Consider the following 24,754-nt stretch of genomic DNA (forward strand, 5'->3'; position numbering starts at 1 on the left):
CAAACTCCGGAAATGAGGAATCTGGGTGTATGGGACAAACACTCTATAGTTCTGGAAGGAAAGTTGGTGAGATGTGGACAGAGGCGTGACGGTGGAGCCTTCCAGGGGAGCCTCCTGTGCTAGTGATTTCTGGAGAGTGTAGTATTCTATATTTCGGCCACAGTTCACTGCTGATTTGTTACTATGTTGTGCTATTTCATGCAACTGGACTTTTGTGCATGCTGTCCCCTTTTGCCTTGAATACCTTCTTCCCATTTCTTAGCTTGATATTAATTTGTATTATTTATGGAGTACTTACTATCCACCAGCCACTGTTCCAGATTCTGGGGATAAATAGAAAGATCAACAAGACAGTCATGACTCCAGTTCAGATGCTCATGTCTATGAAGTCTTTCTTGAAGTAGAAAGAGTGGCACCGTGACCTTTTCTTACCTTTTTTATAGCTCCTTTCATGTTGTATTATCATCCTTTTACTTTTCGCCTCCAATACATGTGTTTCTCAGGATATTTATAATCCATCTGTGTATTTCCAGCACGTAGCCCAGTGCTTAGTAGATACTAACTGCTTACTAAATGTTTGTTTAATCAATATTGATTGATAAATATGCATAAAGAAGGAAAATACTAGGGGAATCAGTAATCAGTGTTGTTAGAGTCGACAAGGTTTTAGTAGGAATGCCGAGAGATTGAGTGGGCAGAAGGATGGCATCTGGGGTGAAGGGCCTTATGTACCAGGCAAAGGAGACTGACAGCTGTACAGGAGGTGACAGCAGGTGTGCATTGGGAGTGTGCTGGTAAGGCAGTGCTGTACCCAGACTCAAGTCTTCAAAAGTTGACATTGGTGACGTTAGGGCAATTTGAGGAGGGCAGAGTTGAGTAGCGAGGAAAATTCAGAGGCTGCTGCACTAGGATGAATGAAGGAGACGTGACAGGGCTCATCTCGGGGTCTTGAGGGAGGAGAGGGCTTGAAGACTTTACCTTGAGCCCAGTATGATCCTGAAGGGTTCCAACGAAACCCAAGTAGTCACTCACATTCCTCTGGGGAGCTTTAAGTACGAAGTGCCGCCAAAAATCTTTGAAGTTCTTAGCAGCTATAACAGGGCCTTTAAGAAGGACTTAGAACTTACGGATGACTTCCAGGATGTGCATTATGCTAATTTGTCATTTCACTTACGGCAAAACTCAAAAGGTTATAATTGCCATTGAAGGTGTGTGAAGCTTTTGGTCAGTTGATAATAAAGTCATTAAAATACGATGCTAAGACTATTGAGGAAATACCACAGTTGATCAAAACATATTGCTATGATATAAATATCTGTGTTTTTGTGTAAGCCTTATACCTAGTCTGGGTGACATTAATTAGCTTTGTGGTATTGAGATGACTTCAGAGGGAAGACATTAATAACAAAGGGTCTATTGTGCTTTGAAACACTGCCCTATACATAAGGATAATGGACAGGTACCACAAGGTGAATGGTTAAGAGAATGTGAACTTAAGACATCCTTTATGTGTAATGATTGGTGTTAATTCTTTATGAGTGCCATAAACTGGTACTACAGAAAAATGCTTGAAGTGTATGTTAAGAGCAAATCTAGCACCATTAGTTTGTAGATAAGGGAATAGATAAGGGAATATTAAATATTGCTGAAATGTTACTGAGTCACTCCAATGCCAAATTATTTCTTTAAGCCTCTCTTCTAAAAAGTTGCAATGGGCAACACATATATGGTAATATTAGTGCTTGAAAAGGTTGAAGGTCGTCATCCATTTTTATTCGTTTCGTATGGCAGGCAGTTCCTTGAGAACAATGTCTTTAAAAATAAGGGTGGTGAAACAAATGTCAAGGGAAGAATAAATGTTCATTAAAAATATAATTCTTTTATTTTCTTTCAGATACAGCTGCCCGTCTTTCCTATTGGAAGAATGCTGCATTTCAAGAATATAATGTTCCTATTACTGTAAAAGATAGAGCAGGTCAATCTGCGACAAAAACCTTGAGAGTTAATCTGTGTGACTGTGATTATCCAAGTCAGTGTCGGGCAGCTTCGAGGAGTGCAGATGTGACGCTTGGAAAATGGGCCGTCCTTGCGATACTCCTGGGTGTGGCATTACTTTTCTGTAAGTCCTTTTACTTACTTAAAGTTAAAATGTGTAATAAATACCTGAGTGCAGGAAAAGGTCTTCAAAAAGTAATCTTGTCCACCCAGCCATCACGTGTGAGTCCCCTTTACAAATTCCCTTGTATTATCTGAGTTCTGATTGAATATTTTCTGTAAGAGGGACCAAGATCCTTTTTGAGATAAAAAATGTCATACTTGGACAGAACTCTTGAAAATGCCTTAGTTTGTGCCAAATCTGTCAACGTATAGCTTTATTTCCCGGTCTAAATAAACAATCTAAATCTTCTGAGCTAAATAAAACAATCTGAATCTTCTGCTCTATGAAATTACACTAAGAGCCATTTTCATTTCATGCTTTCTCACCATTCAGCCACAGACTTATGGGAGATGTTCAGATCACAGCAATATCTCTTCTTGGGTATATCTTGCCAGTTTTGTATTCTATTAACCTCCTTCTCACCAGTTGTGTAGTTCTCAATGGTATCATATTTTTTCCTTTCTTTTTATTTCTATCGAAACCTCTAGCCTAGATTAGCTGTTGTTCCTTTGTTCTGTGATAGGATTAGTGGTTAAGACCAAGACTCTGGAACCAGACTGTCCGGGTTTGTATGCCAGCCCTATTATTTGCAAGCCATGCAACCTGGGGCAGGTTACTTAACTGTGCTTTGGTTTCCTCATCTGTAAAAAGAGATAATTATAGTAGCCTACTTTATGGGGTAGCCATGAAGATTAATTGAGTTAATGCATGTGAAGAGCTTAGAACAGTGTATGGTATTTTTCCAATAACTGTTCGTTATTTTTCATCACCTCGACAAAATAAATATATATCAAACATCTACTATATGCCAGAAACTGTGTCTAGGTGCTTGGGACTCATCCATCAAGAAAACAGACAAAAATAAACAAAGAAAAACAAACAGTCAGCCTTGTGACAGTAAACAAATACAGTAAATGCTGTGGAGGAAAAAAATAGAGCAAACTGGTTAGGGTCTGTAGAGCTGTAGAGAGTGTGGGGGTGAGTGTGGGGGATTGGTGCTAGTGATTGCAATTTTCAGTAGATGGTTAGGTCAAATCTAACTGAGAAGGTTATCTTTGATGGTTTTTGGAAGAAGTAAAAGAATCAGCCAAGTGGAATACCTGGAGGAAGAGCCTTCAGTCAGAGGGAAAGTCAGGTCAAAGGCCCTATCGTGAGAGTGTGTGTGGAGAAATGAAGGAATGGCAGGGAGACCAGTTTGCATGGAGAGTAGTGGATGACGGGGAGTGGAGGGAGAAATGTAACCAGGAAGGTAACAGGGGGCCACAGAGAATAGACTGGGGTTGGCACATGTTTTCTGTAACGGGCCAAATAGTATATATTTTAAACTTTACAGACCATGTGATTTCAGTTGTAACCAATCAAATCTGCCCTTGTAGCAAGAAAGCAGCCTGGAATATATTTAAATGATGGGCATGGCTGTGTTCCTATAGAATTTTAGAACATTGTAAAGAATTATTGTTGTTATTACTGTTAGCTTCATTATCACATATTCAACCTCCCACAGTTATGTAGAATGAAAATTCTGAATGGACCAAATACAAAGTAGGTTTTAAAACACCTAGAGATAAATCTATTCTGGGAAAACATCTGTTTTGTCATGTCCTCATATAGGCAAACCATCTTTTTGGGAATCAGTAAATCTCTTTAAAGTTTTGTCTTACATAAATGTCATTTTTTAAAAATTTACTATTTAACTCATGATTCTAAATACTTTAATATGATGGGTAGAATTTAAACTATTAACGAGGACTACAATCAAAATATACATATCATCACTTCAAATTTTAAACTGTAAGCTAAATCATGGCCTATTAATTTACAAAGGCCAAGGTAATTCATGGGAGACCATGCTTAGTAGCTTGATTTTCCTCATATGAACCTTAGATAATAAGAAATAAAAGATAAGTATTTTATTCTATGTATATTAAACTTTTTTTTTTTTAACTCAGCTGTGTTGCTAACTCTAGTATGTGGAGTTGTTGGTGCCAGAAAAAAAAAATGTTTTCCTGAAGATTTAGCACAACAAAACTTAATTATATCAAACACAGAAGCACCTGGAGATGATAAAGTGGTAAGTAATTTTTTTAATGACTTTTTATCTCTGAGTATCTCCCACAATTTTTTTTAACTCATCCTCATAAAGTATTTTCAAGATTTACGAGTTAATTTATATTTTTAATTTGGTCCGATTTTGTAGGCGTAAGTATTTTATCTGTCAATATTCAAATATTTATGCAGTGGCATTTATTAAATTTCTTAAACCAATGCATCGTTTTAGTTGTCTTTTTTAAAAGTTATTCCTTTTAAATCATAGTGTTGTGATTTAAGACTTGTTCTTTGATGTTTTGAATTTATAATAATCTTTTATATATATTATATTTATATATAATATATTATTTATAATAATATATATTATAATTATATATAAATATATATTTATATTATATATATTATATTTATATATAATCTTTTTGACTGCTCTCTACAGTGTGCATTTCTAGATATTATTTGTTTATCTAACTCTGACCATTTATAATGGGAAAAATAAACTTGCTAAAAGTTCTCAAGATAAACTAAGAAAATATCAAAGAAATACCTGTTTGAATAAAGTGTGCGGGGAGTGTGGGGGTGGAGATTGGAACACTACTGCCACTCTCTTTCCTTATATATTTCTTGGGACCTCTGAGGAGCTTGGCATCATGCTTCTTGTTTTTTGGGGAAGTATATAAAAAAAGTTCTTACAAGGCATGTTCTCCCCTCAAAAAGATTTCAATTTATTTATGAGGAATACAGTCTACATTCATGGGAAAAATAAATAGGAAGATGACAATAAACCATTAGCACCAATATGATAGAGCCCCGACTGAGTTCAAAGATACTTATGATACATGAGTATATTCATGGCCTCTGGATCAACTGAGAAGTCCTGGTGAAAGAGGTACAGATTACTCTGTAATTTAAAGAAGAAGGGCTTGAAAGTGAAGAGATGGTGGGAATAGCTAAAGAGCAGGAAAACAGCCTAAAGAATAAGAAAGGACATGACAAGTTTCAGGGATTCTTCAACAAATAGCAAATAAATTGATTTGGAATGGAAGAAATGATGTGTTGGAATAGAGGCTTGAACTTAAATTAGGCCTGGAGGGGAGAGGATATAAACAAGGAGGGGAGATGGGACTTTCATATGCCACACTAAAGACTTTGGATTTATTCTCCTGGTGAGAGAGCCAGTCAAGACTTTGCACGGAAACGGCAAAATGTGAGCAGTGTGATGCTGGATCAGTAGGGTGATCAACCAGAATAGGAAGACGTCGGGGATGGGGAAGACAAAGGATTAGGCTCTTTTGACAGTTTAAGCATGAGATGAGTCTACTAGGATGATGGTAATTGAAATATTAAAATAGAGATGGATAAGGGACATTTTTAAACATATAAGATTGTTTACTTTTGAGGGACAAAGTAAAAAGTGGAGTCAAAGTGACAGATACTGTAGCCAGGGAGAGTGGCGATCTATCAAGCCTTTTCTATCTCTCAGAGTGAAGATGCCTTTCTTATCGACTGTTTCTCCCTTTCATCTCTCCATCATTATGCAAAATCATAGCCCATCTACACATCTACATGTGGAGCCCTGTAATTACCTCCCTATTCAGAAAATAGGTTCAATCCCTTGATAGTCCTTGTGTAGATAGCAAATTTTATGTCTGAGAATGGAATGCTTGAGCTTTACCTAATATTTTTTCTTTGCCACTTGATGCAAGAGCTGATCGCCACTTCACCATATCATACTCACGCTTATTTACCTGTTCTCTGTTAGGAACACTGCTCAAAAGGACTTGGAATTAGTAATTTATACCAAAACATAATTTTAGGCATATTTTTACAAACTGTAACAAAATTCCATAGTACACGTATAAACTCATTTTAGTACAGTGAGTAAGAGTGGTGACTTTAGTTCTGGATCCGAGTTTGAGTTAAAGGCATTCAGATGGAGTTAGGAGTTGGGTGACAGATCAGAACTGGGAGCGTAAATGTGGAAATCACTGACGTGGAGGAGGAGTTGTTGATCCTCTGTGAGAATAAACTTTGGGGAATGCACTTGGAGAGGTGGGCAGGAAGGAATGGAGGAGAGGGAGAATGTGAAACAGCACTGTAGGCTCAGCCTTGATTTTAGTTTATTTTCACTTCTCCTTTCATTAGCTTAGAAATATGATCTCTGAACATGTACTTATCATGACAAAATTATACCATCAAAGAGATTTGATAATCAGAATTTTTGTTTTTTGTAATAGAAATTTACTATAGCAGCAACCTAAACAAAACATATAGAGTAGCAGTGCCACCAAATGGCTACTTTTCAGTTCTTTTTTTCTGGCATTTTGTTCTAAGGCAATGAGATAGTATGTATGACTTTTATAGATATATTTCAGGCTCGGTAAATCTTCTGAACTTGAAAATCTTCTAGTTTAGGTAGAGGCTCTGCATATTAAATAGAAAAAAAAATAAATTGGTAAGAAGATGGCACAATGAAACCTGATTATAATGGAGATCTTGTCATGAAAGTAATGGTTTGTAATGAGAACTGACAGGCTGAGGTTACCGCTGTAACTCAACCTCCCACCTATGGCGCAGAGGGTTGGTGTGAAGTTCCAGCATTAAGTTAATGTTTAGTCAATCAGTCTTTTTCATTTAAAAAAATTCCCTTGACTCTTCGTCTTTTTCTAGTTCCCTCCATATCTCTTTCTTTGAAGCTGAACCTGTAGAAATAAAGATTTATACTTGATTTCTCTGTGACGTCACTTCCTGTTCTCTCACTTACCAATGGCCACTCTTTTACTTGAACCCTATGGCTGCTTACTTTATTTGAACCAGTTCTTATCCTACTTTGTTTTTTTTCTACGTTATTGACCTCCTTACTGTAATCCTTCTTACATGGCTTTAGTCATGCGTCTTTGGTTCCCTCTATCATCTCAATAGCTATTTCAGATCAATTCTGTCACAGTTGTAATTCCTTTGTCTGCCCCTTAAAATGTGATTTTTCTTGTAATTTTATTCTTAACCTTCTTTTCTTTTAGTCTGCAATTTTCTCTGGGTGATCTCATTTATTCCCAGGGCTTCAACTACCACCTGTAGGGTAGTGACTCCCAACGTTCTATCTCCAGCTCAAATCTCTCACCTGAGCTCCAGATCCACGTTTATATACTCCTCTTGGACATCCCACAAGTTTCTCAAGTTAACCACATCCAGAATGGAATTGCTCACCCTCCTCTTGCCCGTAAGCACTTCCTTCTTCCCTAATTCAGTGTGAGTTGTACCATCAATCTAGTTGCACAAGCAGAGCACATAGGAATGATTCTTGACCCTTCCCTTTGCTGCCTCATCCATCTAACCACCAGTAAGCTCTCTCTGGAGTCCATCCACTTCTTGTAATGATCACGGCTTCTACTTTGGCTTAGATTCTTATTATTTTTCACTTAGAATAATTCAGTGACCTGTTTGATCTCCATGACACTAAACTTGTCTTTTTCTTATTTGTCTTTCACATTATTACTTAGAATGATTTTTTAAAATATGTTCCTCCCCTGTTATGAAAACCCTTCTTTGAATCCCTGTGATCTCCATGATGGTCTAAATTTTTTAGCATGGCGTGTAGATCTTTATGTCTTCAGGCCTTTTATGACCTTCCAGTTTTCTCCTGCTCTTTGAACTCTATGTGGTAGCCATTCTCAGTGGGCTGAGGTTGAGGTCCCCTAAAGCATCCCATTTGCCTTTGCCGCTAGGCCATCCTGCGGCTGCTGTATTCTTCTCTACATCTCTCAGTAGAAGTCCCTTGGCTCAGAGTTTTCCCAGTCTACATTGCTTACCCTTTCTGGGTTTGGATTTTATACTCTTTCTCTGTGCTCCTATAGTATTCTGCCTTCACCCCTATAGGAGAATAATTATATTCTTAAAGTAATAATCTATTTTCTGCCTCATTGGAATAAGCACTTCTTGGAGCCACTGAGGGACCAGATCTATCTTTGCAGCCCTAGTCTAGGCCCCTAATTGGAAAGTGATGAATATCTGTTGAATGAATGAATAAATGAATACAAGGTTGAAAAAAATGTTCTCTCTCCCTTGTCTTCTTGTGACTTTACTTGTAATCCATTTCCTCCCAATACGAATGGTCTTCTATTTTTATTTCAGTGTTCTGGCAATGGGTTTATGACCCAGACAGTCAACAACTCTAGTCAAGGCTTTTGTGGTACTCTGGGATCAGGAGTCAAGAATGGAGGGCAGGAAACCATTGAGCTGATGAAAGGAGGACACCAGACCTTGGAATCGTGCGGAGGGGCCGGACACCATCACACCCTGGATTCCTGCAGGGGGGGACATGTGGACACGGACAACTGCAGATACACTTACTCAGAGTGGCATAGTTTCACTCAGCCCCGTCTTGGTGAAGTGAGTTTCCCTAAGTGATTTGACTCCTCGATTACATGTCCAAGTGGAGAAGAATAAGAAATTGAAATGAGCATATATTTTTCAGAAACTGCTTTTCTGTATTCTTCAGTGTATCCTCTTTCTCTCTCATTCTCTGGCTATTTTTTCCCCTGCTCTTTGATTTTGTTACATTATTTCATATAAAGGGGATTTTATTTCATGTCATATTTCTTTTAATTTCTAGAATTTCATGAAAATTCGAGGTTTCCAATATCCCTCACTAAAGTTACGTTTCATTTCTGGGTGTTTACCTCACGAATGCTTTTAATATAGAAGAATATGGGGGAAAAAACCCTCATTCCACACAATCGCAAAACTCCACAAATCAAATCTGCATTTCTCTGTGAAAACAAAGCATGTGTACACAATTCTAGGATGAACATTAAATAATATGATCTATCTGAACTATTTTTAATGCAAAAAGAACCATGCAAATATAAAGTATTTTTACTCAGAAGAGAGCTAGGATGTGAAAGGACGGAGCAATTAAATAAGGGGTTTTCAATCCTGGCAGCACATCAGAATCCCCTGAGAGGGGGCCGGCCCCATGGCCGAGTGGTTAAGTTCACACTTTGCTTCGGCAGCCCAGGATTTCACTGGTTCGGATCCTGGGTGCGGACATGGCACCACTCGTCAGGTCATGCTGAGACAGTGTCCCACATGCCACAACCAGAGGGACCTGAAGCTAGAGTATACAACTATGTACTGGGGGGCTTTGGGGAGAAGACGAAGAAAAGAAAAGATTGGCAACAGGTGTTAGCACAGGTGCCAATCTTTAAAAAAAAAAAATCCCCTGGGGAGCGTTTAAAAAATACTAATGCCCATACTCCACCTTGAAAGATTCTGATTTCATTGGTTTTTTTTTTTTAAAGCTTGTCGGGTGATTCACATGTGCAGCTCAGGGAGAGAACCACTGGATCAAATATTCTTTCTGTTACTAAGTTTTCACTTTTTTTTATCAGAGGCTTCCAGTATCATTCTAACACAAACACTGGAGCAGAAGCCCTTAATCCTTTAGTAGACTGCAAATGGGCAACATTCCAGGACACGGCTGTGGCTTATCGTGTGCCCATAGCATATTTTTCTTTTTGTCCAATTCAAGTGTTAATCCTTTTTCTGTTTCTAGACAGTCAGTATCACATCAGATCAGGTTGAGAAGGAGTGATGCTTAAGAAGCACTCTTAGGAGTATTCTTCATTGTGCTCCTCAGGTAATGGGATACGAGGCTAAAAAGGCCATCAAGAAAGATGCTTGATAATATAAACCAAGGAAATAAGCTCCCAGTTAGAGAGGGCATGGGCACACGTGAGAAAGGGAGAACGCACAGGAGTTGACAAGTCGACAGATGGGCCAGTGACAGACAGTGAGGGTATGTGTGGCCGAATGCTTGGCTTCTCTATTCTGAAGGCCCACTTTTTGCAGTGTGGGTTATACGGATTTATTTTTGCTGGAGAAGATTGGCTCTGAGCTAACATCTGTTGCCAATCTTCCTCTTTTTTGCTTGAGGAAGATTGTCCCTGAGTTAGTATCTGTGCCAGTCTTCCTCTGTTTTGTATGTGGGACACCACCACAGCACGGCTTGATGAGCTGTGTGTGGGTTTGTGCCAGGGATCCGAACCCTGGAACCCCTAGCCACTGAAGCAGAGCACGCAAACCTGACCATTACACCACTGGGCCAGCCCCGATGTGTTGATTATTTTTAATTTCACTATGCATCTCTCATTTTATCATGTTTTGGCTATCTCGGAGACTTGATTCTAAAGCCAATGAGGTAATTCTTACCTACTTTATAACTGCATATAATAGCAATTTTGGTTGACATTTTTTAAACATTTACTATGTCCTGGATGTATAAAGGGTATTTTTCATGTACTCATTTCATCATTTAATGATGATCTTGGGAGACAGTCACTGTCTGTATTCCCATTGTAGATGTAAGGAGAGTCAAACTTAAAGATGTTTAGTAACTTGCTCAAACTCGTATAGCTAGTTGGTAAAGCCAGAGCTATGACTCGAAATAGGACTGTTTGACTATTCAAGGTCAGATTCTTAATCACTTTGTGTGTTGTCGCCATGCTGTGGACTAGCCTGCCCTCTAAATATAAATTTAGGAATAAGCATTTAATGATAACTTAAATGTACTTAAATATAACACTTGCAATATATAATTTTTTATTTGTATCTATTATTAGAAATGTAAAATATACTGACTTTATGGTGTGGTTGTGATATCGACCAATCGTGTGCATTTTTTGTGTGTAGGACTCCGTTAGAGGACACACTGGTTAAAAATTAAACATAAAAGGTAAATAAAAAAATAAATTTTATGTTCATATGTTTAAGTGTGTTTAAAGCAATAATACAATTCTTTTTTTTTATTTTACAGAAATTGCGTCTGTGTAATCAGAGTGACGACCACGTGCCATCCCAAGATTACGTCCTTACATACAACTATGAAGGACGAGGATCTCCAGCTGGTTCTGTAGGTTGCTGCAGTGAAAAGCAGGAAGAAGATGGCCTTGACTTTCTAAATAATTTGGAAGCCAAATTTACTGCCTTAGCAGAAACGTGCACAAAGAGATAATGTTAAAGTGCTACAATTAGGCGTGTCTTTACCAGACATTCTGGAGGATTCCAAAAGGGATATTGTAAAATTCAATTTCAATTTCTAATATATATATGAATATATATAGCGATTTTTCTAAATTGTGAATTGTGCCATTTACCAATGTGTATTTTTATAGCAGTTTGTTGCATATCTTTTCCAAGAAGTTTAAAATGTTAAAACATATTTTGCCTTTTTTACCACTGAGTAAATAGACAAATCTTGTGCTGTAGCATTGAATTAAGGTCTATGAAGGACCTGCTCTCTTTTATAGCTATTTTCCCAGTGAATAGGTTGGGTAGATATTAGTCCAACAATAGCTAAGCTGTACTTGATTGAATATAGCAGAACAGCTCTCTGGGCCAGAAATTCTGTTCTTGTTCCAGAGTTAGATTTAAGTGGAATAGGATTATATCAAACACAATGGCAAATGATGTTGGATCTTTTAGCTGTAAAAAACCAGTAGCACCTCATCAGTAGCCCTTAAGACTACTAGAATTTGGTTTTTCTTCTGGTTAGCAATAAGATCGTGAGGAGCTGTCTTGTCTACTCAGTTGCCCTAGAAAGAGCTCAAAAATAGATAGCCACGACTTTAAACTACACCAGGAAAGTGTAGACCAAAAATTTGTGCTGTTTTTGTGGTTTTGAAAGTGTGTTTTGTGGTTTACAAAAGGATTGTTATGAGGAATATGTCTAAGTTTTCTGATTCTCAAAAAACGAAACTATATTCACCGTACAGAGAGTTATTGCCAATATTTTAAAAGAAAAATGCTAAGATCTTCTATTGAGATTGTAATCACAAGTCTTAACACTTTTTTTCCTGAGATTCAAGACTACTATTGATAACTTGCCTGTAATGAAAATTATGCTGAGAAAAAGTTACTTTTCTTCTCTAGGGTATTGTACTTTCATATTTCCATTTACAAGCTTAGCACATATGACAGTTTTCTCTCGATAGTAGTCATTTGCAATTAGAATATGTTAGCTCCAGGTGGATTGTGGTTATGTCGTATAGTCTGAAGAAACAAGCTCCCATCATAGTTATGAGTAGGAACGAGGGGTAAGCATGCATCTCCATTCACTACCATTATCAAACAAAATACATTGCTCCTTATTACAGCAGGTAAATATTACAAAATACTGTAAAGAATTAAAAGAATGTAGTGAAACTTAAGCCGTAGGTGCAATTTCATATCTTCCAAGATGTTGCTTAAATGTAGTGCTTCTCAAAGTTGTTCATGTGATGGAGACCCTGGAAGACCTTGCAAACTACCCCATAGCGATGGTGTTTAAACTTCTAATAACTAATGTCTAATCTTATGATAAATCTAGTATCACATTGTTGTATTCTCATTTCAAGTGACAGTATAAAACATAGCAACAAATATTAGGTATCACTAGTTGAAGAAAATTTTGGAAGAGAAACAAGATTAAATTAACTTAAGGGGCTGGCCTGGTGGCACAGCAGTTAAGTGCATACGTTCTGCTTTGGCAGCCCGGGGTTCGCCAGTTCAGATCCCAGGTGTGGACATGGTACCGCTTGGCAAGCCAGGCTGTGGTAGGTGTCCCACATATAAAGTAGAGGAAGATGGGCACAGATGTGAGCTCAGGGCCAGTCTTCCTCAGCAAAAAGAGGAGGATTGGCAGCCGAGGTTAGCCCAGGGCTGATCTTCCTAAAAAAAAAAAATTAACTTAAAAATTTTGCAGCTGTAAGGAATTGAGACCTATTCCCCACCCGCCACCCGCTCCCCACAAAATTTGACTTTGTAGGCTGAATTTGTTGAGCTAGCTCATGAAGTGGCCATGTTCTGTAAGAATATAGTTTAAACTGACTGTATATACACACGTATATATATACACAGACACACATAAATAAAACAACCAATGCAACATTTAAAATGAAATGAAAAACAAAAGAGAAGATGATCATGATTTAAAATGAGACTGGGGTATGTCCCACAATGGAAATACAGTATTTAAAAAAAAGGAGAACTTCTTATGTTTAGTTCTTATGTGCTGCTTGATAACTAAGCACGTCAGGAAATAGTTCATGTATATTTGTGTCATTTGTTTAAAACTGAATACAGCTAGTTAAACTTTTCTAGTTTCATTGGAAAGGAAAGAGGGAACCAGGTGGAACGGTAGATTTGCTTTGCAGCCTGTTTCCACATCTACAAATTGGGTGCAAGCTGGTGAAGACTATCACAGCTAGGGCTCCCTGACCTCAGGGGGTGGGTTCCAGAAATGAAATGCTTTTCTTCAAGCTATTACTAAAACTTTATTTAACCTAATTCTGTTGAAAGTAAATCCTCTATCACCATTTTCCTTCTCTCTCCTACCAACCGATGTGTAAAAAACATTTAGAGCCAATTAACCATGTCCTCTTGGTCAGATTTTAGAGGATAAAGGGAGCTGGGTTTGCAAATCTTACTGAAAGGATTGAGTGGGGCATGATTGTCCTAAAATCAAAGCCCACCGTTTGCACTGTGTCCTAATCAAAGCCTAGGAACTATAAAATGTCATTTTCCTATTCAGTGCCCTGTTTTAAAATGGTGTTGGTGTGATTAAAGTAAATCTAGCCCTCCCATCAGGCCCCCCAAATCTCTCCCAACGTTGTCAATAACACTTAGGTGGCAAAGACTGCAGACTGTCAATCACCCTTTCATATGACTTAATTTTTATGAGATTGTTTTCTTACAAGGATTTTTAAAATAATTTAAAAAATAGGAATTTTGGGTAGAGGAAAGAAAAAAGATCGAGTGGTCATTTGGGGAGAGAGGGAACTTTGGGAGAGCACATGCTCTATTGGAGTATTCGGACAGTCAGAGAACAACGTGAAAACTCAGGCCTTCAATGGCAGGAGAGAGGCTAACAGAGGGACTTGAGTGATAGTAAAGGCGACATTGCTTGCTATTTAATTTTTCCTAGGCTAGGCCTTTCCTTTTCCTTCTTTTCTCAAGCTTGTGGCAGCTATATTTGATTTGGGGGAGGCGTCACCAACCCTTTCTCCCCAGCTCACCTTATTTGGAGTGTGGAATCAAGGAGAAGAGAGCTAACTACATGGAGTCTGGAGATATTTACGGAATGGGCCTGAACTGGTTATGCAGGATAGACACGGGTCCATAGGGGATGTTTATTTGTCATGGCGCCCTCTGGGCACTAAGCTAGAAGACCTTCAGTTAGATGTGTGTCTAAAAGTTTTTGTTTGATGCTGCATTTTCTGTTTTCTAATTTGCCCCTGAAAATTTTTCGACTTATTCTTTCGTAAGGGTAATTTTCTTTTTAAAGTCTTATTTTTAACATGTAGTGTTCTTCTTCCCTTGTTTGTGTAACATGAAAATTATGCTGTTTTAGTGTGAAAGAAAATATCTTTTTAAAGCTTTCATTTTTTTTCTCTGGCAAATGCTTTTGAATTTTTAATGCAAGTGTGCAGACTGTTTTTTCTTATTTTTATAAGGAAGCAGTTAACTGTCTAAAATGCAGTAAGGTTTGTTTTGCAACGTTTCTAACAGAGCTTTAATTTTGCTATTCAAAGAAGTGACTTTGCTTTTAAAGAAAACATGGCAGGTTAAAGTAAGCAAAAATTGGATGTGTAAAGTAATATTTACAGATATAGAAGGTAATAAAACAATGTTAACTTGATTTTGTCTTTTCTCTGTTTAGAGATTAAATGATTCCAAGGTGATCATATTGAAAAATTGTGCTTGAGACTGGCATGGGAATAGAGATGCTCTGTAATGTCTTGGTTGTAGTACTGGGGAGTATTTTAGACATCAGGTCATTATCAAATTGTCAACATCGTTAATATATACTGTTTGGGAGGAGGTCACTATTTGAGGCACAGCTTTGCAAGTGGTATCTATATCTATCTATCTATCATCTATCTAATTTTGATTGGGTAAAGAATGATTAGAAGATAGTTGTAATTGCAGAGTGTTCCAGAAATCACATCCTGCTACAGGATGTATCTTGTATTCTTACTTGGAGGAGCAGTGGAGTCAAGGGGAAACATTATGAGTTAAAAAAAAAAAAAAGTGATATTCCAGTCTCGGTTCTGCCACTTACAGGATATGCGACCTCTGCGTTTTAATGACGACTGAAATATGCTCTGTGTACTTCAGAGCGAATCTTTTCCCTGTGTGTGTGCGCGCACTTCCCACAAATCTGAGGCTGACCATTTCAAAAATTTAGGAGTTGTATCAAAAGTTTTCATTTTTAATACAATTTGAATCACAATTTCAATTTCAGGAACTTATATTGTGATCATTATTTATCTGTGCAAATATTTGGCTTCAACAATGTTTGCTAAATTTTTGTTTGTGATAGCAAAACATTGGATAAATTCCAAGCGTCCAGCAGAAGTGGTTTGATTAAATATTGGGTCCTGGTGGTTGTGAAATCTCGGAAGACCTACTGTTTGAATGTGAATCCTGCTTCTGCCACTTAATGTCTCTGTGACTTTAGAAAGGCTGCCTGTCCCCTCTATAAGTCTTAATTTTCTCATCTTTAAAATCAAAATAACAGTATCAACCTCATGAGGTTGTTGGAATATTACATGAGTTAATATATTTAAAGCACATAGAACATTGCCTATATATAGTAAAAGATTTGTTAAGTGTTAGGGACATGTAAAATTATGTAATTGAATGCATCACAAAACAATATCTAATTTCTTTTTAAGGAACAGTTTTATGTTCATATAGGAAAAAAAGGAAGACCTGAACAGATTCTCTCTAGACAATAGTATTATGGTTGATTTATATTTTGTGTTTATCTTCTACAATGAACATTGGTAACATTTTTAATTTTTTTTTAAAAAAGATTACTCCCAACCCTAGACAGCTCCTTTATGGCTCTCGTATTAGTTAGAGTTAGAGTTGGCTGCATGGACAAGAAACTTAAGATGGTAGTGACGTAAACCAATAGGATCCAGATTAAGTTTGCAAGCCTCTCTATTCTGACAATTTATTTTGATTCCATCAATTTGAGCCTCAGACTTTTCATTTTCCCTTTACTTTAAAAAAAAGTGTGGTAAAATTTGCGTAAGATAAATGTCACCATTTTAACTATTAAAGTGTACAGTTCAGTGGCATTTAGTACATTCAGAATGTTGTGCAACCCTCACCACTATGTAGTTCCAGAACATTTTTATTTCCCCGAAAGGAAACCCTTTAAGCAGTCACTCCCCATTTCTCCATTCCTTCAGCTCGTGGCAACCACTAATCTATTTTCTGTTTCTCTGTATTTGCCTATTCTGGACATTTCATTTAAATGGATCATATAATATGTGTCCTTACGTCCAAAAAGAGGAGGATTGGCAGCAGTTAGCTCAAGGCTAATCTTACTCAGGGGAAAAAAAAATTGGCCAGTGTAAAAGGTCACGAAGAAAACTGACAATTCAGATGCTATAATTGGTAAAATTTGATATAAACAGCCAATTGATCAAGTGAATCAATTTTGCATTACAAAATATAGTACAAAAGTTGTCTTATTAAAACGATTTTAATGAAATAAAAATGCAAAACTGGAAAGAATTTAACTTGGCTGTACAAGAATTTGGAAAATCAAAACGGTTTAATTTTTAGGAACTAGAAAATATTTTCTGGACAGAAGTTTATCAAAAGGGGCATAACTCTAATATCTATACTAAAAAATACAGAGTAAAATCTTCTAGAGTTGAAACTTGAGTTGAAAATTTGCTTTGTCCCCTATGTTCAGATCTGAAATACCCAAAGGAGTCTCTTTCTGACTATCTTTGTGTCTGTCTGTCCTATACACCAGTCAGCATGCTGTCCAAAACACAGTCCATTCGAGAGTATAGTCACTGCTTAGAACACACACTACATTGCAGTGCCAGAATACTTTCTGTGTAACACCATTGAACATCTCCAGGAAGTCCCTTTCTAGACTTTTTTTTTTGAGGAAGATTAGCCCTGAGCTAACATCTGTGGCCAATCCTCCTCTTTTTTTGGCTGAGGAAGGCTGGCCCTGAGCTAACATCCGTACCCATCTTCCTCTACTTTATATGTGGGATGCCTACGACAGTATAGCCTGCCAAGCTGTGCCATGTCCACACCCGGGATCCGAACTGGCAAACGCTGGGCCACTGAAGCGGAATGTGCGTACTTAACTGCTGCGCCACCGGGCTTGCCCCCCGTCTAGACTTTTTGCATTTATGACTGAGAAGGGCCCATGCTAAAATACCACTTCTTGCTTAAAAATAAATTAACCAAAAAAGTGGAAGCATCCTATTTACTTAGAAACTATGGTATTTGCCACTATATAATACGCACTTTCCCCAGTCTGTGCCTTATTAAGTTGCAAGGAACCCCTGAGCCCCTGCCTTTCTGTTGGCTCCCCAACATTATGCCTGTAGGGGTGCAGGGAAGCCACATGATTTAGCTGCGGGCAGTGGGGAGGTTAGAGGAGGGGGAACATGCCACATTTTTTCCCCAAAAATATGTGCTTTTAATATACAAGAAAATTTTGTAACATGGTTTTCTTTCCAATAGTTAGCTTGTTCTTATTTCCCAAACCCCATCCCATTTAAGCAACTAAGTCTTTCGGTGTTCATTGGATGCTCTCTAAGTGTGCCACAGAATGAACACATGAACACATAGAGGCTCCAGGTCTAAAGTACCCATGTGACTGTGATCAGAGTAGGAGCTGCGTTAGTGACCATGTGTGTGAGCCATTGAGCAACCACCAGATGGTCCCCCTACCCAGCACCCCTTGGGATTCTATAGGAGTAAATGAAGCTTACTCTCGTACCCAGAAAAGAGGGGTGAAGATAAAATTCTAAATGACTGAGATTTCTTTTCTGCCACATTGGCTCAATGGGGACTTGAAATAGAAATTGAGTAATAGAAAAATAAAAGGAGCTATATTTCTAGAACATCAGAGACGTGAACTGAGATTCTTACCTACTATTCAAACAAACAAGCAGTTGAAGATTACCTAAAGGTAAAAAGCATGCTTTCCTTGCATGCATAGACCACATTTTCTTTATCTGTTCATCTATCGGCAGGCAGTTAGGTGTTCGCCCCTCTTGGCTGTTGTGAATAATGCTGCAATGAACATGGGAGTGCAGATGTCTTTTCAAGATCCTGATTTCAATTCTTTTGGATAAATATCCAGAAGTTAGATTGCCAGATCATATGTAGTTCTATTTTTAATTTTTTGAGGAAACTTCATACTGTTTTTCATAGGGACCACACCATTCAGCCATGAGAAACAAGGAAATCATGTCATATGCTACAATATGGATGAAACTTGAGGACATTATGCTGAGTGAAATAAGCCAGTAGCAGAAGAACAAAGACTGCATGATTCTACTTATATGAGGCATCAAAAGTAGCTAAACTCACAGAAACAGAAAGACGAAGGCTGGTTGCCGGGGCCTGGGGTGAGGTGGAAATGGGGAGTTGCTATTCAATGGGGGTAAAGTTTCAGTCACACAAGATGAAAAGTTCTAGAGATCAGCTGTACAACATTGTGTTTACAGTTAACAGTGCTGTATTGTACACGTAAAGATCTGTTGAAAGTAGATCTTGTGTTTGTCACCACATTCAAAGGAAAAACGACGTACTTCCCTTTAAGGTAACCCTTTTACGGTGTTCTTTGGGCAAGGTAAGTTCCCTGGAGAGTCTTGGTGTTCTGCCTTTGCCTCCAGCAACCAGCGTCCTTGGCTCCTTTTCAAGTATCTACAGGAGAGCGGAGGACACACCCTTCACTCGCTCAGATCTCTTCCTTGCTTGAGCGCAGCCAGGAGATCCCTGGGGCAGCACCAACAGGTGGGCGTGCCAGAGGAGCACGTTGTTGCTATTACACAGGACTTCAAAAGCAGAAGAGTCTTCAGAAGCCAATTTGAAAAAAGCTAAACGTTGGCAGAAACACTTGCAGCCTCTCTCTTCTGTAATCTTTTTCTGTCTCCTGTACACAGCGCAAGCAGAGTGGGAGGAAAATATACGCTTTGGATAATATCAGCCAGTATTTTACATCGGGGCAACCTAATAGATGCAATATGTTTCCAGAAGAAACCTGAATATTTGTTACTAAATTCCCATATAATTTTCATTGATTTTATCGTTTTCTTTTCAAAATACGTTAAGGTAAATAGATACTGTGTGATATGTGTGTAAGTGTATATACATTTATTTTATTAAAAGAAGACTTCCATTTTAACCTTAATAGATTCACTTTCTATACAGAAGTAAATCTGAATCTGAAGAGTTAAATTGCGCTCATGGTTACAGAGTTGTGCCGAGACATTGGCCTTATGACTCATAGACTATGCACTGACATGATGTGACAGGTTCCAAGCTGAAATGGAATTTCATAGAGATTCCTAATACATGGAAATTTCTGGGGTTTTTTCTTCATATGAATCATCCTAGACAAGTTAGAGCAGATGCATAATAATATAAGGTTATTTGGGGACATGCAAGAAAGTGACTTGAGGATATTAGGCATAGAAGGAGAAAAAAAACGAAGTAGAGAGAAAAAAAGTCATGTGAATTTTCTTAGAATCACATTGGTTTAGTCGTATTTTCGTTCTGTGATTCTAACTTGGTGCAGCTGGATATATCTGACCCACAGTGAGAATGATGCCTCAGAGTTAAACACCAACGCTTTCCTCACTCCAATTCTCGAAACACTTATTCTTTGAAAGGAAGCCTTATTCACCTCACCCTCTTGATTCAGAAAGATCATCTATCATTTAGAAGGAATTCTGTGTCCTATATTTATTGTGCTAGGCTGCAAAAAATATCCATGATCACACATGCAGAGGTAGAAAATATGTCAACGTTTTTTCTTAATTTGTCTTTGTCTTGACACTCCCTTCACCCCCCATTTAGCTGGGTGGCAAAAAATGAAGCAAAAATGTAAATTTTATCAGGTTAAGTTTCTCTCACTCGTCTATTCATGGATTGGGTCCTAGTTTCAGAGTTTACACTACTTCACACAGTTGGGCATCTGCGTGAAGAGTTTCTCTTCCTGAGATCTTCAGCAGAAGGTCCCCCTCTTCTTTTTTTTTTTTTTGCTATATTTACTAACACTTGAAAAACTTGTAAGCTCCTCTATCTTCTGACCAGATTTGCTAGATTTTCTAATTAAGCAAATTATTATCTCAGGCAGCCAATTAAACTAATTTCCCATCTATAATCTACACACCATCATGCGTACCAAACATTTAACGATAGAGTAAGATTATTACCTTGATAGATGAGGATAAGACAACATTAGAACAATGATCCAAAGAGAAGGACCAAAAAAACAAAACAAAAACACACATGTATATAGCAAAACATAAGCCTCAAATTTGAATGCAATTTATATTCTAAATAGGTACAAAAATTGTTTGGTTCAGCATAGTTTATTGTCTAAAGCAAGGCTCTTCATTCATTCATTCATTCCATCAGTTAGTCATTGACAATTATTTCTTGGTCAACAACCATGTGCCAAGCACAGTTCTAGATGCTAAAGATATAGCAGTGAATAAAATAGCCAAACTCTGTGTTCTTGTGACAATTAAATCCCAAGAAGACAGGAGAGTCAGACAAACAAATGTACAAATAGATGTATATGTCATGCAGCAATAAATGATAGAAAGAAAAAATAAAGAAGAATAAGGGGCATAGAGAATTACAGGAGGTTTTTATTTTATTGAATGGTTACAGAGGTGCTTATAATTAGGTGACATTTGAGCAAAAACCTGAAGGAAGTGAGTGTGTGAGCCATGGGGATATGAGGGCAGGATTGGGGAGAGAACGTTCTGGGGAAAAGAAGCAGCTGACACAAATGCTCTGAGGTAGGATTTTGCTTTGTATGTTCCATAGCGCTGGTGCAGCTGAACGTGAGTGGAATGGAGAAGAGTGGGAGGAGGTGGCAGTGTCGGGGGGGGGGGGGGGGGGTCACAGCGGGAAGCCAGGTCATGTAGGGTCCTGTGGCTATGGTAATGGTTGGGGATCTTACTTTGAATAAGGTAAAGCCAATTGGAGGGTTCTGAGCAGAGGAGAGACATGAGTTCTAACAGTTTCTACTCCACAGGCGAGACGGGTTAGAATACATAAAATGTTTTCTTCTTATTCTCCCTTCTTCCCCCTTCCTCTCCTCTTCCTTGACCATTTTCTCTTCCTTTTATTTTCTTTTCCTCCTCGGATTCTTCTTCTTCCTCATTTCTCCTTCTCCTTCCTTTTTGTCTTGTATTTACTCCCTCCTTGAGTTAGAACTGGCTTTGCACCCCAGCTTTGCCGCTTGCCCGATCCCCTCATTTTCATGTCATGGTGCAGGTGTCCCTGTGTGTGACTTTGGAAGATCTTGGAGAATACATAAAGGCATGAACCAGCAAGTGTTTCTAAGAACCTAAGTTGCCAAAATCATCATCTGGCATGTTGTTCCTCTAACAGTGGGAATTTAACTTGTCTTCTAACATGTCTTTACAGCCATGAGCCTGACCCCATTTCAGATCTGACATTTGCCCTCCGGCCAGCTCACATTACCTTTGAATGTTTGATCTCCACCCTAAGCCAACCCATTCTTGCTACAATGCTTGAAAAACATCCCTCTTAAACTGAGCCAGCCTGTCCTTACTAATCTTAAAACATGCTCTTGGCCCTCTGTATTCCACAGTCTAGATTTTCCATTCATCTCTGCACCAACAGTCCTATAATTTTACATGCTGGTAACAAGGTTAAAAGCTGTAAATATTTATGCTCCAGGGAGCCTATCAAATAAACATACAGAACAATCTCCCTGATAATATGCAGATTAAAGCAAAGATCTCAATGAGATTAAATTTGGCAAATTATCAACTTATTATAAATTAAAAGTCATCTCAATTGTTTTCTGACATTCACTATAAAGAGAGATGAGGACACATGTTAAATTGTTTTACTACAGAGCTAATTTTGTGTCTGAGTTAATTTATGTGTCCCAATAACATGTTTCAGATTATTTCAGGAAAGCATGAAACGTGACTAGTGTATGATACAGTGATAATTAATCCATTTTATCTATTCTTAATCACGTCAGCTGTACCCAAACTCACAGTTAACTCACTCTTCTCTTTTCCTTTTTTCCCCCATCTCTGTTTAAAATCAAATGCTTGATTTCACACACCATAAAAGTCCAGTGCAATTCATGTATGGTGGGTAGCTGTTTGTAAGTGCTCTCCTCCTGTGGCTGCTCCTTACACCGAACATGAATCAAATAAATGTACTCGAGATAGTTTCTAGGAGAAAATTAATGTATTTTTATACCATACCAACATTGGTGGAAATCCCAGTTTTGGGCAATGATCTATTTTTCTAAAATTCAATTTTAAAATTAATGAGGTTAAGATTTCAGTATAAGGGCCAATATAAGTGGCTTTTTTTCCCTGCTGCTTTATTTTCTGCAGATATTTATGCAGATATTGTCCACGCTCATTTCATACATCTGTTAGTGTGATGATTTATTTTTTTTCCAAAATCAGGGCAGTTCCAGAATCCTTTTTTGGGAGTCAGTGGGAAATATTTTCCAAGCAGAGTTTTGTATTTTACTATAATTTCATCATGACCCTTGAGGCAGAAATAATGGGCAACTATTAGTGATACCAAATGTATTACTTTGTTTGAGGCAATTTCAATGAGCAGGTCCCTTTCTATTCTTTAATAACAGCATTGCACAGTAAGTTGGCCTAATTTTTGGACTTAGAAACTCCTCAGAAGAATTTTGCAAAGTATTTTTTTGGAAGTGACGTACAACTCTTGTAAACTTCTTCTCTGAGATTTCACTCTGAGTAAACTGAGAGTTCATTGGTGGCTTTTAAACAGAGGAGAGACATGAGTTACACTGCCAGACCTTACCTCACTGGATTGCTCTGAAAACTAACTGAGCCAGCATATGTAAAGGACTTAGCGCATTGCCTGGCCTGGAAGGAGCATTCAGTCAATGTCAGCATTTGTCTGTTATTTAATATTAATTAAATATTACCAGATCTAGAGTCAGAACTGGGTTTGAATTCCCAGCTTCATTACTTACTAGAATGCTTCATCTATGATACTGTAGACACCCTCACAGTGAGTTGAGTGACCTGAATATCTGGACCTTATGAAAAATACCTCGAGGGGCATAAACTACCAGGTTACATTTAGAACCCTGGCCTTTATCACTATTTGGCATCTTATCCCTAGAGGTCGAAGAACCGAAATAAACAAAAACCTTTTTGATGACCAATCACCTGAATGCACAGCACAGGGCTCAGGTGCTCTGTTTTAAGTAGTGATGTTTATGCCCAACAGTGATCCTTGATCAAATTTCTTTATTTGCCTAAAATACCCCTGATTCTTTCAGTGAATTAATGATGTTTTTCCTCTCTGGGAAGAGTAAATCTCATTAGCATTAAATAAAATGGAATTTACTAAGCCAGCTCATTGAGGAAGTTCCTGGGGATGGGAGGGTGGGCACAGTTCCATCCCTAACTGAAGACCGTCTCCCTCTCTTCAGTTTCTTAAAATTGTGGTGCATCCATGTACGCTTTCTATAATCCTACATCCTTTGCATCTATGAACTAACCTGGGTCCTTGATGGTAAATGCTTATCTCTGATCCCATACAATTTTTGAAAACAAGTTTGAAAGCTTTTGTACTTTAGGATGAGGTCTCACTTTCAAGGAACGTATTTTTATTGGCACTTTCTGAGGTTTTCCCCAACTGGCCCTTTCCACTCACTGCTTCTTTCTTCCTCAGAAGGTTTCTTCTGATTTCAGCTGCCTGTAGTAGCCCTTGCGTGAATTTTGTTATCTGAGGATTAAATCTGTACATACATTTTCTATTGCTGTGTAACAAATTGCCATAAATTTAGTGGCTTAAAACAGCATGTATTTGTTATCTCAGTTCCATGGGGCAGGGATGTGAGCACAGCTTAGGTAGGTCCTCTGCTCAGAGTCTCACAAGGTTGCAATCAAGGTGCTACCTGGGCTGCATTCTCATCTGGAGGTTTGACAGGGAAGAATCACTTTCAATTCTTCCAGGTTGCTGGTAGAATTCATTTCCTTGCAGCTTTAGAACTGAGGGCCTGTGTTTTTTGCTGACTATTGTCTTCTTTATAGGTTGTCCTCAGGTCCTTCAGATGGAATGAGTTCCAGGAGGCCACCCCAGTTCCTCACTGCATGGGCTTCTTCAACACAGCTGCTTACTTCTCTCTCCCTCCAGTCAGCTAAGTCACCATCTTATGTAATGTGACCTAATCGTGGCAGTGACATCCCATCACTTTTGCCATATTCTCTTGGTTAGAAGCAAATCACGAGTCCAACCTACATTCAAAGAGAGGAGTGACACAAAGGCACGGATATCACCAAATCATTGGGGGTCACCTTGGATCCATCACCATAGTCTGTCTCCTGGTTTCACTGAAAATGGAGCTTCAGAGTTTAGTGTCCATTCTGCTTTGTTTTTAATGTTTCTTATTTCTCTCCAGGAGGAAAGGTAAAAAAAATACTGACTTGGACCTCTATGTTCATACTGGAGGTC

General features: G+C 38.2%; 1 protein-coding gene across 2 annotated transcripts in view; it reads left to right on the top strand.

The window, feature by feature from the left end:
• Positions 1-12,659, top strand: part of DSC3 (desmocollin 3) — a 49,000-nt gene extending 36,341 nt beyond the window's left edge. Inside the window, exons 13-17 of one of the 2 annotated variants that reach the window (XM_046671433.1) lie at positions 1,895-2,119; positions 4,108-4,229; positions 8,339-8,596; positions 10,898-10,940; positions 11,022-11,124. In XM_046671433.1, coding sequence (XP_046527389.1) covers positions 1,895-2,119; positions 4,108-4,229; positions 8,339-8,596; positions 10,898-10,924 — 632 coding nt within the window. In that variant the 3' untranslated portion in view covers positions 10,925-10,940; positions 11,022-11,124. Of the gene's footprint in view, positions 1-1,894; positions 2,120-4,107; positions 4,230-8,338; positions 8,597-10,897; positions 10,941-11,021 lie in introns of both variants that reach the window. The other variant, XM_046671434.1, reaches the window with a different exon arrangement.
• Positions 12,660-24,754: the final 12,095 nt, after the last annotated feature.

This window comes from Equus quagga, chromosome 9 (genome assembly GCF_021613505.1).
Source record: "Equus quagga isolate Etosha38 chromosome 9, UCLA_HA_Equagga_1.0, whole genome shotgun sequence".
Classification (NCBI taxonomy): domain Eukaryota; kingdom Metazoa; phylum Chordata; class Mammalia; order Perissodactyla; family Equidae; genus Equus; species Equus quagga.